Genomic DNA, 16,668 nt, shown 5'->3' on the forward strand with positions numbered 1-16,668 from the left:
ATCTGTTTTTAAATGTTGCTGACTGATGTTGGTCCCTGTGTAATTTCAGAAATGTTGTGATAACCAGTGTTAATCATATCTGCACATGCTTCGACTTGAACAGGAGAGATTCATACAACGCTGTGATGAGGAACATATTGAGACGTTGGTTGATCATGATGTTATGGTGCACTTTAAATCTTTGAAATGATCCTTTAAGGGTTGATCAAGCAGTACTGTATTAATCAGCACATTTCATGTTCAGATAAGACGATGCATTCGATGCTAAAGGGATGTTTCTACCTCGACAGAGCGTTTAATCTGATCTAAACTGGATTTATGTAAATGGTGAAACAGTGTTTTAGACTGAATCTAAAGAAGCACTCAGGGCTGACTGAAGAACGACAGATATTATTTACACACATTTAAAGTATGAATAAGAAGAGAAGGAGGATGATTATCGTCTGTCTGTTAATGCTGAAAAACATGAAACCCTCCGTTGTTTTAATTGATGTATAAATAAGCACTAATATGAATGATTTAAAGTTTTATTGAATAAATTATGCAGAGAAATAGTATTTTTTTGCTTCTGATTTATTTCCCTTCATGCACATTTATCTTTATTCTGTATGAATGTATGATACTTTTTAACAAATGTATGTGTATACATATGCACATACATACAAACATGCATACATACACACGACGGAAAAAAAACATCATTCATACCTCTGTGAAAAAAAACCCACATACATACCCATATCGGAAAAAAACGTTGAATATGAGTATTCATGCACACATACATATACACACTTCATATCTTCCTGGTAGTTCCTCAGGTCCTTCGTCTCATTGGTTCCTCTGGATCGTTTCTGATGACGGCCTGCTGCTGTGGACTCTCCTGACTCCAACTGATTCGGCTTTTAATATCAGTTTATTATTATTAAGATAAAGACTATAGTCCTGCTCTTTTTGTAAAGTGTCTTGAGGTAATAAATCACGGCTATATAAATAAAGATCGATTGATTGATACATTTATACCATATATATCCTTCAAACATTCATACATGAACCTTAAAATGAGGACTGGATAGAAGTGTTTTCAGTCTTCAATGAAATGAAATCAAAGATCTCGTCCTGTTTCTCCTTCTATTGTTTGAAACATTGACTTTCCTTCTCTGAAAGTGTTCCTGTATCAGTGAGAGCAAAGATCAAACCAGCTTCAGGAGACACACCGAGAGTCTGATGGGTCTATTTAAAGACTCGTACTCTCCACTCTATTAACAATAAAAGCATCCAAATATAGAATCCTGATTAGTCAGTGTTGGTCGTTTATTTTCATCCCATCCTCTATAAATAAATTAAAGTTAACCAAAGTTCAAGAAAAAGAAATGAAAGGCAAGAACAGAATCACATTTTATTGAAGTGTCAGTCATCTGTGGCTGAAAGCATTCACACAGTGTGATGAACATGAGACGTTACACAGACACATGATCAGGTCTCTCTCCGCGATCTAATAATTAACATTTGAGGACAAAAAAAGAAGAAGACGGCGCGCACACAGTCAGATTATAAAGTAAGGCAGTCGTTAACGTTAACTTGAGACGGAGACAAAAAGACCACTTCACGATGAAGTGTGGAATGTGAGAACGTTTATCGAGCGTGAGGAAGGAGTTAAAATCATCATCATACCTTTCACTGAAAATATACACGTTATAGATTAAGTAAATATATTTATATATCTTCTATAGATTCAGTACTCTAGTCCAGAGAGGCAAGAGAGATTCAAATGTTCTGGTGATCTTTTTTCTAAGGAGGATTTTTTCTTTTGCTTTCGACTTAAAAGTGACCTTCCTGGGGCGCTGGTGGTGCAGTGGTTGGTGCGTGCGCCCCATGTGTGGATGCTGTGGTCTTCTTCTGGGTTTGAGTCCGGCCTGTGGCTCCTTTCCCGCATGTCGTTCCCCACACTCTCTCCCTGATCCTAAAATCCGATCCTAAAAATCCTAAAATCAAAAGGCTCACTAAGGGCACCCTCTCTTCACTGACAACGAGGAATATGATCATGGGAAACTTCCCCCCCGCCTGGATGTGGATATGATCTTTTAACGTCTTAGAAACTGAATCACCAGTAGATGTTTTCGTCTCTCTTGCCTCTGAGGGCGCTCATATTTCAGTTTGTTGTGATCACAGGAAGTAGCAGCGTTCTCAGTGAAAAGAGGAAATGATGTCATCCAGCTACAGTATAAATGTCTCTCTGCTCCAAACTCACGACAACGATTGGATTATTTTCAGACAGTTTTCTTCAAAACAGCGACGCCGTGTTGGACTCCAGCCGAGGATCAGAAGCCCGACTCTCCTGCTGTTCCGCTGAACTCGGCACGTTTGTTGGGTTTAGTTTTCGGACATCTTCCGGATCATGTAGTTGAGGATTCCTCCGTTGTGGAAATACGCCAGCTCCACGTCCGTGTCGAATCTCATCCTCACCTGGAATGTTTTCCCCGTGTCGAGCTGTGAGAGCACACACACACACACACACACACACACACACACACACACACACACAACACACACACACACACACACACACACACACACACACACACACACACACACACACACACACACACACACACACACACACACACACACACACACACACACACACACACACACACACACACACACACACACACACACACACACACACACACACACACACAGAGAAACCTTCAGGTGTCATATCAGATGTCATATCAGATTACAAAACAATGTTTAACAGCGTCATTAACGCACCTTGACGTCGACGATCATGCGCGGCGTGAGCGGCTCGGGGATGATGATGGTGTAGCGCTCTCGTCCCGTCAGGCCCAGGCTGTCGGCCGTGTCTCCGGTTAGATACTCCAGAGGAATCACTCCCATCCCCACCAGGTTACTGCGATGGATCCGCTCGTAGCTCTCTGCTATAACGGCCTTAATACCCTAAAGGCAACAACAGAACACCACATGCTTCAGTCTCTCACTCGTCGCTTTCTCATCCTTACCAGAGTTATTTTTCTGACCTTTGCCCTCTCTGATACGACAGCTGAGGAAAGACAGGAGATGTTGGGGAAAAGAGAGTTTTGGGATTATATGCACCAAATGGTCGCAGGTCGGACTCGAATCAACGACCGATGTGACAGAGACTTTGTGTTTTTATACATGGAGCAGGACGGATGCTCTGTGCGTTTCTTTGTGCCAGCCTCCACCATCGGAGTCCACACCCACCGCCGTCCTCATTCATGCACGACCTGCTCCGACCTCCACCTCAGGGTGGAACAAGAGGAATACGAAGGAGAAATCCTTCCTCCCTGCATCTTTTCCCATCTCCCCCAACTCAATTTTCTTAGCAATGAGTGGCGCTGCTGGCACGCTCTGCAGATGGTGCGTGATGTGGAAACATTGACAAGAGTGGCAGCGAAAGACTGATGTACCACAGCGAACATGGACTACAGTATGTGGAAATGGGGAGTAAGGAAATGAAAATTGCATAATGTGACGGCTTACAAGCTGCTCGTCTTGCAAAGAAGGAAAGACCGGACCAAAGCAGGAAACATCTGATCATCAGGGGGAGTAGGATAGTTTCTGCAGATTGTCCATCATGAATGATGTTCATCGAGGTGGAAGAAACTAGTGAGCGCAGAAGTGTTCACAAACTCCTCTCTATCAACATCTTCTCAGTCAAAACAAACAGACATGATTGTGATTCTTGCTTTATAAAATCTACTGCTCATGATAACCATGAAGAGTCTCCTCACCAGTAGAAACGGACCCTTTGCTGCCCAGTCTCTGGAGCTGCCCGAGCCGTACTCTTTCCCCGCAAGAACCAGCAGAGGGACCCCGGACTGCTGATACCGCTCGGCAGCATCGAACACATCCAGCTGCACACAAAGACGGAAACATGCGAGACATCGTTAGCCTCTGAACTGAGCGCTCTGCACGGAGCGTAAACATAATCAGAGGAGGAGAGAGGGGGTCGTGCGCTGACCGTGTCTCCGCTGGGTAGGTGGATGGTCTGAGGCGCCTGCTTGTTGAGGAACTTGTTGAACAGGCGGATGTTTGCAAACGTCCCTCTGGCCATGACGGCGTCGTTTCCTCGCCGTGAGCCGTACGAGTTGTAGTCCCGAGGGGTCAAACTGTCAAAACAAGACAACGATGAAGCAGAAAGCATGAGAATAATGCAGGTTTAACTCTGCAGGTTACAGCTTGACACAGAAAACCAAAAGTGATTTCCTGTCCTGGACACCATAAATACCCATTATAGATAAATACATCCAAATAAGGTCGAGCTGACTTCATGACTGAAGTGAAATGACTGACCAATCACAGCAGATTGTTTAGTAAAACTGTCTCAAAGTCTCAAAAACTGACATGTCTGGGTCTTCCAGTTTATTTGAAGCTCTTGTGACTCGTTCTAAATTAACTGAGAGAGAAAATCTTCAGGTATAAAATGGTGTTAGCACCCTCTGCTGGTGAGGTAGCGCGCTGCAGAGCTGTTCCTGGCGATGTTTCCTGCAGGAGAGATGTGGTCGGTGGTGACCGAGTCGCCCAGGTTCAGCAGCACGAAGGCGTCCTGTATGGATTTAGGAGGATGGAGCTGCCTGGTCTGAAACAAAGAGGACATAAACACCAGTCAGAGTTTCTGAAAGTGGAAATCTGGATGGTTGTTGTATTTAAAATAAGATGAGATGTGTAGATTTGTTTTTGTTTTTTACCAAACCATCAAAGAAAGGTGGAGACTTGATGTAGGTGGAATTGGAGTCCCAGGTGTAGAGTTTATCAGACGGAGCGACCAGAGAGTTCCAGCGTTCGTTCACTTTCTGCAACAACAAAAACATACACGGGTCAGAACACACATGACCTCCATGACCCCTTGCAGGAATACTTCTTCACATCAGACGACAGGTCACAACACACCTCTATCTTCTCGTAGACTTCTTTAAACATGGACGGGATGACGAAGGTCCTCTCCACGGCCTGGATCTCCTCTCGTGTGGGCCAGATGTCCCTCAGGAAAATCTCTTTGCCCTCAGAGTTAACGGCTTCAGAGGAAACAGAAGACGAGAGGGTCGAGTTAATCAGGGGTGAGACATCCTCAGGACGATGTCATCTCTGTTCCTTTCATTATGAATCCTTCTGCTCATCTCCTTCATGTATGTTTGTTTGTAGTTCAGATAAAATTAACTAAACCTTTTTTTTTTTTTTTTTTAATTGTGAAGATGCAGAGATAAACGTGGCTTAAATCAAACAGTTAAGGATCAAAGAATAAACCTGCCATACTCAGAGGTAAAGACAGCTTGTGTCTGAGCCGAGTCTTTTTTATATTTCTGAGAGATGTTTTTATAAAAGTCGAGTTCGTTCGATCACATCACGACCGCTCATTAAACCCCAAAGACACACCGCTCCATTATCAACTCTTCAAGTGCCTGAGGGCTCAGATGTGAACTTTCTGCGGGTCCTGGTAGCCTAGTGGTTAGTGCTTGCACCCTGAGGTGCTCAAAGTGGACGGCCCAGGTTTGAATCTGAACTGTGGCTCTTTTCCCGCATGTCGTTCCACTCTCCCTCTCTTGCTCTCATCCTGATTTCTAACTCTACCAAGTGTCCGATCTCGGAATAAAAAAAAATTGCACATTATCTGTGAGTCTGCATATGTAAGGATTCTCCTTTTGGAAGTATCCAGAGCATGGCTGCAAAATATATCATTATAACATGTGCGCATGTGCAGTAGTCTCATCGCAGGACGTTGGTTGGCGCTCATCAGACCTGAGGCGCGTCATGCTTCTACTTTTCTGTCGTTTAATACAAACAGAAAGTTCTCGTTTTTCGCGAATAATTGAAACTGACATCACCGTCAGTGACAGAGACAGTGTGCATGCAGAGTCTGTGTGTCTCTGCATGTTAAATGTAGACATCCAGGAGACGCTGCTGACATCACAGAGACGACCACGGCGTGACGCTCGAGACCCTTTACTCATTCTGGACTCACACTTACACAGACACATGATCAGGTCGCTCTCTGATGCTGCAAGTTTGCATCTATTTTGTGATAGACCCCCCCCCCCCCTAGTGTTAATGTAGGAGTACTTCATGATCCTCTTTGTTATCACTCTTGCTAAAACCCTTTCATGAGAACTTTCTCTCGTCATCTGTGAACTATCTCCGGACACATTCAGGATAGAATCACCGTTTCATCAGTGAGAGAGAGAAGCTCTTCGTCTTTGTGTCTCACTTCTCACCAATGGGCTCTTTGTCAAAGTCTATCCTGACGGTGCCGGCGATGGCGTAGGCGATGACGAGCGGAGGAGAAGACAGGTAGTTTGCTCTGGTGTTTGGATGAACTCTGCCTTCAAAGTTTCTGTTTCCTGAGAGGATTCCTGCTGCGACCAGATCGCCCTGAAACACAAGAAACACATCTAAACACCACAGAGGAAGAAAGACCAGATTTATGATTCTTCAGGTCTAATGTTTACGTCTAAAGCTTGACAGGAAAGGAAGGGAAGAGGAGGAAGAAGAGCTGATGAAGGGGAGACATGTAAGATCAGCTGGTTGGTACCTGTGTTATTGCCTCCACCACCGGCTCTGGGAGCGGCCCGCTGTTTCCTATACACGTCATGCAGCCGTAGCCGACCACCTCAAAGCTAACAGGAGACACAGACAGAACATTGTTTACATTTTTAGTTCAGTATCTTATCGTAGTGTCTTCACTGCTGGGCTGTGACAACTGTGAATGCTGATGTTTTCTACCCAGCAGACATTCAGTAAACGTGCCGCGGTCGCCCCCGGTCCCCTGAAATAATCCTTCAGCTCGTCAAGGGTTCTCAAGGAAACTCTGAAGTATGCTGAAGTAAAAACTATGCTGCACTATATTTGTAGTTTTTCCACTAGTTTAAAGTCGGGGATTAACTGTATCTCATAGTTCCATCCATCTTCGGGTCAAGGTGGCAAGAGGCCTTCTCACCAGCAACGTTTTCCAGCTCCTCCTGGGGGATCCTGAGGCGTCCCCTTGGCCAGATGGAATATGTTTAATCCCTCCAGCGAGCTCTGGGTCTACCCCGAGATTCACTCTCAGTTGGGCGTGCCCGGAAAACCTCCAATGGGAGGTGTCCAGGAGGATCTAGAGTAGCGGCTCTACTCCGAGCTCCTCCTGAGTGTCTAACCTCCTCCCCCTCTCTCTAAGGCTGAGTCCAGATACCCTCTGGAGGAAACTCATTTGGCAGCTTGTATCTTTGATCTTATTCTTTCAGTCACTACCCAACAAAGCTCATGACCACAGGTGAGGGTTGGATCTACCAGTAAGTCAAAAGCTTTGCCTTCAGGCTCAGCTCCCTCTTCACCTCGACAGTTAGAATATTTTACACTTCAACAGAGTCACACTTTAACACTTACATCTCGGAGCAAAACGTAAAAAAGCTGTTTTATGAAAATAGAAGGTATGACACAGCTGCTTTATTAACGTGTATCACTGTATTAATGACCTCTGAGAGACTGGTTGTTTATTCAAGGACTTAAAGTTTTTTAAATCACATCGAAGTAGAGCCTACTGCCCGTTTTTATGAGCTGTAATCAAGACGAAAGAGCAAACTCCACCTGCTGACGTGAGGGAAAACGCGAAGAAGATTCTTTTTCTTTTAAATCTACAACATTTCACTTTCACGACCTTCAGTCTGTCCTGAGGATGAGCAGCTTACCCCAGTTTGGAGAGGTAGTCCATGACTCCGCTCTCCTTCAGGTAATAGGTGACGACCCCGCTGCCCGGCGACAGGCTCGTCTTGATGTACGGCTTCACGCTCAAGCCGCACTCCACCGCCTTCTTAGCAAGGAGTCCTGGAGGAAGAGCACGGACCGTGAATAACTAGCATGCATCTCTCTCATCACATATTCCTTCAGGATTGCGGGTTGCACCAGCATGATGATCACAGCTCCTCTACGTCTTGACACACAGACTTGAGAATGAAAGGTTGACAAACACTTTTCAATACCACGTCTTTTAAAGCTGAATAGTCTCAGTTATTTTAACGATCGGTAGTATCCAAAAGTACAAAAAACTTGAAAACAAATGACAGATCTTCAACAAAGCTGCTGCAAGGAAAAGAGAGAGAGAGAACAGCAGTGGTCGTTTCAGATTCACGCTGTTTTCACATATTCACTCCTGAAAATTTCTGACCTGGTTGTTCACACACATGCACCTCACAGCGGGAGACTAACCCTGTCAGACAGGAGGGGGGGCGGGGTCTCCTGAGGTAAGACATGATGTAAAATGACCGACGCAGACGAAGTAACAGAGTCCTCTATACGACACTATAATGAGAATATGTGTCTTTCTATCAATGCTACGTGTAGTTGAACAGAATCTCAATGTGAACTAAAGAGTGGAGAAGAACATACTGGAGAACAGGAAACATAATGCAGCAGGTTCATTAGAGCACGGAGATGGTAGAGGTGGCGTGCAGACAGTCTATGGTCGTGCAGCGATCACAGGGAATAAACGTCACCACCCCCTCCCACTCACTCCAGGTGAATTCTCCTGATTACATCCTGCTGCGTTCTCACATCAGCTCACTCTGACTTTCTGCAGAATAAATACAAGGAGGCTGGAGGAGAAACTCCGGGTGAAGAGAGAAACATTCAGCTGTTTGTGTTCACACGTGACGCTCAGAAAGAAAACATCAGAGTTTTTTCTGCGAGCGTAAAAAGAACAAAGAGCAGAGGAGGAGACACTTTCTGAGGTGTAACTCAGCCTAACAGATGACCTGTACACTCACCTGCTCCGAGCATGACGGACGGGTTGCTGGTGTTGGTGCAGCTGGTGATGGCGGCGATGACCACCGAGCCGTGACTTAACGTGAACTCTTTTTCGTTAAACTGGAAGGGAACGGACGAGTTGTGACGATCAGGAGACACCTGGAAACCTTTGAAACCCGTCTGAAAATGTCACAGAAAGAAAGAAGGTGAGTTGTTATGTGGACGTGTTGTCCTGTCTTTACAAAAAATGTAAAAAAAAGGCCAAAAAGAAAAATAATAATTACCCCTTGTATTCTCATTTTTTAGATTCATGAATTATCCATTTAGTGTATAAAATGTCTTAAATTGTGAATTATCAGTTCACATATTGTTTGAGATGCGTGGTGAACCACAGGATATCTTCGCTCGTTTCTACCTTTGCTGCCAGGCAGGATTCAAAATCGGTCTTCATGTCGGACACGGGGATTCGATCCTGGGGTCGTTTGGGACCGCTGCAACAGGGAACAACGGCACTCAGATCCAGCTCCACAACCTGAGAGAGACAGAGACAGTCACACCACTTTGAAATGTTGTAAATATGGTAAAACACCTCCACATTCACACACTGATGGTAGAGGCTGCTGAGTAAAGAGTCCATCAGTATTAACTCATCCATTCACACACATTCACAGGTCAGAGCAGTTTCTAAAAGTGGAGCATAACAGAGAGAGTGACCTGAGTGAAATCTGGATCCTGAGAGACGTTGTTGTAGTCTCTGAACATCGACACCGCCTTCAGGTACTTTGTGATGTAGGCCAGTTTCTCCGCATCTCGCCCTAAAGACCGTAAACAAACATACAACCTGGAATATAATATGCTGAGATAAATCAGAGGAGTCTAAGATAAAGTTATGAATACGCTCGCTTTCAGCTCACCGGTCTGCTCCAGGTACTGTATGCTGACGTCGTCCACGGGGAAGAAAGCGGCGGTGGCGCCGTACTCCGGACACATGTTGGCGATGGTGGCTCGGTCAGCGATGGACAGCTGAGCGACACCGGGGCCGAAGAACTCCACAAACTTCCCCACCACGCCTACCTGACGGAGGTGCTGTGAGGAGAGCGAGGAGACAGTGTCAAGTCAAACGTTTTCTGTGTACATTTGATATCTTAATGTCTCATTTTGCACGATTAGAGTTTGTAAATCTGATTCTCAGTACCTTGGTAACGGTGAGGACGATGTCAGTGGAGGTTATGAACGTGTCGGGGGTCCCACTCAGCTTGTATCCCACCACCTCAGGGAGCACCATACTTATCGGCTGACCCAACATCACAGCCTCCGCCTCGATTCCTCCGACACCTGAAGGATTTAACAAAACTCTTAATAATCGACGATCACAAAAAACCTTTTAGAGATCAGAGTGGGGTTTGAATCCGACCTGTGGATCCTTTCCCGCATGTCAATCCCCTCACTCTCTCTTCCTAAATTACAACTCTATCCACTGTCCTATCTCTCCAATAAAGGCACAAAAAGCCCCAAAAATAAATCAGAACAGGATGATGCACACAAAGACAGACTTTGTTTTCTTACCCCATCCTAGGACTCCCAGTCCATCGATCATTGTGGTGTGGGAGTCGGTGCCCACCAGGCTATCGGGGTAAAAGAAGCCTTCATATTTGAACACCACTCGAGCCAAGTACTCCAGGTTGACCTGGTGAACGATTCCTGACCCCGGAGGAATGATTCGCATGTTTCTGAACGCCTTCGAGCCCCACTGAGAAGGACAGACAACATGTTTCATGATCAACACATCTCTTTATTCCACACATTTAAACTTCACACCAGGGGTTGGAAATTAACATTTTTGCCTACCTGCCACTGTGACTGGTGGATTCAAAACTCTACCTGTCACTCTTTTTTTACTTGCCACTTAATAATAGAGATTGTAATCCATGCTGCGCTCAATTAAAGACACACAGAGTAAAGAAATTTAAGCACATAGCCTATCACTGTAAAGACTGAGACGAGGAGGGGGCGGGGCCTGTGGGTCTCATTTAGGACTACCTGTCTCTGCTCATAAAGTCAGAGCAGAAGAAGCAGGACGTTACTTTTGCACGTCACTGCTGCTGTGCTAATTTCCAGCCCTGCCTCACACTGTGGGGTTTGTTCAGATTTTATACCTTTAAAAACTGAAATCTCTCTCTGTTCCGGTCAAACTCCAAGTCCTGGTTTTTCTGAACGCTGTCCGACCTGAAGGGGGAAAAAAAGAGCCAGTGAGTTTAAAATGTAGCAGGGTCACATAGAGCAAAGTGAGCTGTTCATACTGTATCTGAACATGCTCTTACTTTCTGTTAAAGTCCACCTGGATGGAGTGATCGATGACGAGGTCAGCTGGACAAACAGGATTAATCTTCTCCGGGTCACCGCCAAGTTTCATCACCGCATCACGCATGGCGGCAAAGTCCACGACAGCAGGGACGCCACTGCAAGGAGAGTCAGAGTCAGGACTTGGGCTTTTTAAAAAAAAAAAAAAATTGTATATATATATTGTGGTCTAAATGACTCATATGTACAAGGTAGGGAATTTCTTCAGTCTGCATCCATGAAACAGGCTTTAAAAGCTGCAACATGATCTTTCAAAAAAAAGCTCAATCAAAGTTTGTCCTCTTCAAATTCATGTTTTTTTCCACAGACAACAATGCAGAAAGGATTCCTACAGAGAGCGATTGTTTTGTTAAAGAGGAGGATCATTTATTTAACCATAAACAGTTATTACATCAATCTCTTCAAAGCTGCCAGACTCCACTGGTAAAAAACTGTATTTTTACTGCTGCCACTCTGCTCAGTTCAAGAAAATAGTTATGCAACACTGTATGTAAAAATACATATTTAAAAGGAGCAGTATGTAACTCTAACACCTAGTGTTTAAAGTGGGTACTTCAGTCACAATTCTAAACATTGTAGAGAGCTGTCTCTCCCCCCCCTCCTCTCTAGAGTCAATGCTCACACAGGTCACCATGTGGTGGACACTGAAGCTTCAGTGTTTATCCAGCTCTGCATCGGTCTGTAAACCTTTCTGTGTTCTAACCTCTCTCCATTTTTCAAAAGCATCTCCAATATTGATCCTAGTTTGAGCACGTTTCTGTTCATTCTGCTCGCTCATGAAAGTCCTAATCAAAGGAGGAGGGACAAATATATTCTGACTTTTAATGTCTATACTTGTTCAACCTGCATACAAGGTTTTCCTATATTTCCCACAATTAAAACCTCAATATCATTGATATTTGAAGATCTCGGAAAGCCTAATGCTATCGTCTTCCAAGTTCCCTGTTTGTTACACAGATTCCTGTTATAAATCTGTAATCTGAAGGTTGAGGCTACCCTCAGGGTTTTCGATCAAGATAAAGCTTCTCCACAGTCACAGAAAACATTAAAAAGCTCTTTTCACAGATTAAACACTCCATGACTTTGAACTTTATGTGTGAAATTGATTCATTCAGTTCTGTTAGTAAAAGAGGGTGTTTGTAAAAGTTTCTTCAATTGCTGTCAAACTACAGAGCAACACTCTGACGTTTGTAAGTAAATAAATGTATCATCGACATACGTGAAGTCCTGCAGGATGACGCGGGCCGGTCTGAACGGGACCTCCACAGTCTGAGTCTGAGTCTCCTTCCAGTTAAGGATGCTTTCCACATCTGAGCTCTTCACCAGAAACTCATCGCAGTTCCTGACGGCAGACTCCAAAAGGACGCGGATGGAGAAGGGCAGACGGTCTTGGAAAAAGACAGAATATTTAGTGAACGCCCAGCAATAAAATACCACTCAAGCTACTCAAAAACACAGACCGTAAAATAAGTTCTCTCACCATATCTGGGGTCTCCAAGTTTGGTAAGATTGTAAAACTGCTGATTTGGTTCATCTGGGTCCAGATGCTCAACTATATGTTGAAAAGGATTCTTCACAGTCGCAGACATCCTCCTCTATGTGTCAGAACTAATCTAGAAGAAGAAAAAAGATCAAATGTAAGCTTGTTTTAATACCACACAATAAATACAAGAGGTTGACTAATGAAAAACCACTGCTAAATGACTTGACAACTACTTGCTCTGAAGGTTTCAAATGTTGTTGATTTCAAAGATGGTCACTCAACTTGACAGTAACTGAGCGTGTACGTGCATCACCGCTTGACACTCTGCAGAGTGATGATGCTTGTTGTAGTCCATATAGCGCCCTCTGCTGGTGACAGAGAACTGCTAGTGTAATACAATGAAACTCAAATGAAATGATATCTGACTGGTGAATAAATCAAGTAATATTGGCACATAGCTAAGATTAAATTAGTTGATACCAATAGTCACTGGATATGCTAATATCGGTCGATAGATTAAAGATACAATATGAAGATTCCACCACCAGGGGGCTCTCAATCATTACTACAATAACAAAAGATGGCATTGAGGCTGGTGGGGAATCATGGGAGTTCTCTCTGCGACTGCGACTCCCCCCCAGTGAAAATGAATGCTGCGTTGACGTAGTAAAGACGAACAGGTGAAACCGACCCGAGGAAGAGAATATGTTTACCGATGATGTATCCATTAATTGACATGAAGTTTTTATCAAAGCAGCACATACAGGTACAGCAACAGTACGGCAGCTTTCAGTAGCAATTCCCACTTCTTCCTGTAGAGGTGTTTCCATGTCAACGATAAACATTATGTCAGTCATGGCGGCTCATCACGACGGCCGCCTCGACAAGACACGTCCCGTTACGACTCTAAAATTACAGATTACTCTGGTGTTGATAACTGTCCGAAATATTTGAGGTAAGTACTCAACAAAAAAAATCTATATATAACATGGGTTTAATCCATTTTTAATTAATTTAGATATTTAAATGTAAACATTGTCATGCAATTCTACATGTACATTTAATTATTTTGGTTAAGGAGGCTGTAACATTGTTCAAGACAAAAAGAAATTCAAGCAAAACTTTACAAGTAACCTATTATGGTGATATTCCTCGTATACATCTTCTCCCTTAAAACTTTGGATACTTTGTACCAATTTACCAAAAAAGTCTCATTCATCAGTGAGTCGGTTGCTTTTCTTTTACAACGTTAAGATGGTGTACGTTTTCTTTTATAAAACCATATTACATGAATCCCTTCTTTTTTACATTCTCTAACCTCTACTGAACTTCTAGGAGACACAACCTTCAGTCACATGGACCAATCACGTGTGTCCAACCTCAAACTTTGGTCAAAGTGCTTTTAAAGTTATTGTTCCTCCCTCCTCTACGAGCTCCAGAGTCACTTTAAACAAGATTATGTTAAAAAGCATTGAAGATTATAAACAGGATTAAGGATTATTTAAACACTGACTGAATGCACATGTTCTGTTGCTGAATACGACCTATTCATTGTTCATTATTGTTTTATGTGAAACTTTTTAATGCTTCTCTCTTGACCTGTACGTACTGGTACTCTTACTGGTAAATAAAAGAGAAACAAAAACGAGAAAATTGTCTCCAGAATCTTACCTGAATTTGAAACATGTTTACTGCACATGTTTCAGAAAAATCTAAGAGGCTGTAGCGTCTGTTTACATCGGCTAAACATGTTTAAGAAAAAAGGTCTGGTTTACAATCTGGAGCTCATCCATAGTCAGTGATGAAATAGATAAACCTTTATGGCTGCAGTCCACGTGGGCTGGTAGACCCGCCTGAGGGTTAGTGAACTCTTGTTCCACGTTTTCCAATCCTTGCATAACTACCAACTCTTAAGCAATCTCTCAACACTTTTAACACAAAAATATGCAGCTTAGCATTTAACTGCTCAACACATACACAGAGGGAAATCAGAAGCCTAAGTGAAATCTGTTTCCTCGAGAGACGTTATCTGTGTGAAGGGTGAACCAATGATAAAGAAACACTTCACAGGGGGAACACACATCCTGAATATCCACATACTAGGCAGGTTGAAGCTTGGCTGCAAAGTTCAAAGGTCAGTTTATGATACTGACATTACTATGTTGTGATATAACACATGCACACAAACAGCAGCTTTGATTTACTTTGACATGCTTAATGCAGGAAAAGAGAGGAAATAATCCTACATAGTAACATGCTATTTGCTTTGTAATCTTGCATAGATACACATATATGAATATTTAATGTTATACATTATCATGCCAATAGCTCAGGGGCATGTATAAATTGCAAAGTTTAAATTAATCTAGTGACTGCACATCACATCAGGTAACAATAAAAGGAAGAGATTTAAATTTTTATTTTTGTTGGCGTTTTCTGTCAACAGAAAATTCCTGAATTTTGTGAATAAAAATACATGTGATATCATTTAATTTTAGCAGCCATGTTGTATGTTTTAAACGTACTTTCTGCTTGTCAGGATGTTGTTGTTTTTTTGTTCGGTTGAATTTCATAAAATGTGTTTACAGTTATTATTATTATATTATTATAATTATAATATTATTATACAATTATTATTATTATTATAATTATTATTATTATATTATTATACAATTATAATTATTAGTATAATTATTATATAATTATTATTATTATTATTATAATAATTATTATTATACAATTATTATTATTATTATTATTATACAATTATTATTATAATTATTACAGTCCTCAAAGGTAAAGTATTTTTTAACAAATCATCCCATAGGCTTGATTCATCCTCACTACGAATACTCTGAGTGTGTTTATTCTAATAAAACATTTCTGTTGAGGAACCAGTAAGATATTTCTAAATCTTTAACCTGACATGGCCTGATGTTGTGACGTAAGTTAGCATTAGCTAACCTGGTCAAACTTCAACATTAACATACTTTAAAGGTTAGTACGGAGACTTAAAAGCTTGGGATACGCTTAGAGACTGTAATTAATACCGGATATTTAGTATAACATGTCAACATAAGTAAGTGTAAAAGAATAAAGATTTTAAATGAGAGGAGCAGTCAAAGTTAGCTAGCTTGATACTTCAGTGTTGTTCATGAAAGCTCTGCTACGCTAACTAGCTTCGTCATGCTAATCAACGATAATTAATAAAACAGTTAATTTAGTTCGGTATAATTTAGATGACTTACTTCAGAGCAGCAGAGGAGACACCGCAGAGCACGGCCGTGTGTTATCGACACACTGTCAGAGATAATCTCATACAGACAGCCTCCTGCAGCTGCAATAACTTCCGCGTCGTCAAAGAACTACAATTACCACACACCACCGGTCAGAGTTTCAAAATAAAAGTAGAAACTACAAATGTAAACGCAACAATAACAATGGTCAGAGGTAGTGGATATATAAATGTATATTTAGATATAAAATGTATTGCATTATTATATTACATTCTTTTTTGAATATTTAACAATAATTAGCACATTATGCCAAAAAGAAAATATGAAATCTTAACACTGTTTACCAAAAAACAATGATGGCGGTCTCCATGCTGGAAATGCTGTCTCCTACTAACTTTCAGTCAACCTAACGACAGGCTGAGAGCTGGAGCTGAGGCGGGTTTTAAACCTCCTGACAAACTGTTACACCGCGCCCACCTGCTACATGCTTTATTGTGAATAACTCTTATCCTTCATCAAATCAAAACTGATGAGTCATCAAAATGATGATGATGATGATGATGATGATGATGACAGTGTGTGTTGATCGAGACATGAGCTAATCAGAACTATTTGGTTTTTTTTAACCAGACTGTAAACATGTTAATCTCTGCTGTAAAAACAGGCTTTTTTGAATGGGTGTGTATGTGACTTCCTGTGCTTCTGAAGCCAACCTCTAGTGGACACTCGAGGAACTGCAGGACTTTGCACTTCAGCATCGGCTTCATTTTTCAACACAGGAGTTCACCGCTTGATAGTTAATAGTTTGTTTAATCTGTGTTACACAAAAAA

The 16,668-nt window shown here is 42.3% G+C and overlaps 1 protein-coding gene across 1 annotated transcript; it reads right to left on the minus strand.

Moving 5' to 3' along the window:
* Window positions 1-1,382: 1,382 nt before the first annotated feature.
* Window positions 1,383-15,964, minus strand: aco1 (aconitase 1, soluble). Its single transcript, XM_061030791.1, has 21 exons — window positions 15,850-15,964; window positions 12,599-12,731; window positions 12,338-12,506; window positions 11,079-11,216; window positions 10,914-10,983; window positions 10,324-10,507; window positions 9,953-10,092; window positions 9,672-9,843; window positions 9,472-9,572; window positions 9,173-9,289; window positions 8,778-8,937; window positions 7,704-7,839; window positions 6,569-6,653; window positions 6,252-6,408; window positions 4,933-5,057; window positions 4,731-4,835; window positions 4,479-4,621; window positions 4,004-4,151; window positions 3,774-3,896; window positions 2,773-2,958; window positions 1,383-2,487 (listed from the first exon to the last, which is right to left on the minus strand). Exons 2-21 carry the CDS (start codon window positions 12,705-12,707, stop codon window positions 2,371-2,373), a joined length of 2,685 nt encoding a protein of 894 aa, XP_060886774.1. The 5' UTR covers window positions 12,708-12,731; window positions 15,850-15,964; the 3' UTR covers window positions 1,383-2,370.
* Window positions 15,965-16,668: the final 704 nt, after the last annotated feature.

The sequence above is a fragment of the Labrus mixtus genome, chromosome 23, assembly GCF_963584025.1.
Source record: "Labrus mixtus chromosome 23, fLabMix1.1, whole genome shotgun sequence".
Classification (NCBI taxonomy): Eukaryota; Metazoa; Chordata; class Actinopteri; order Labriformes; family Labridae; genus Labrus; species Labrus mixtus.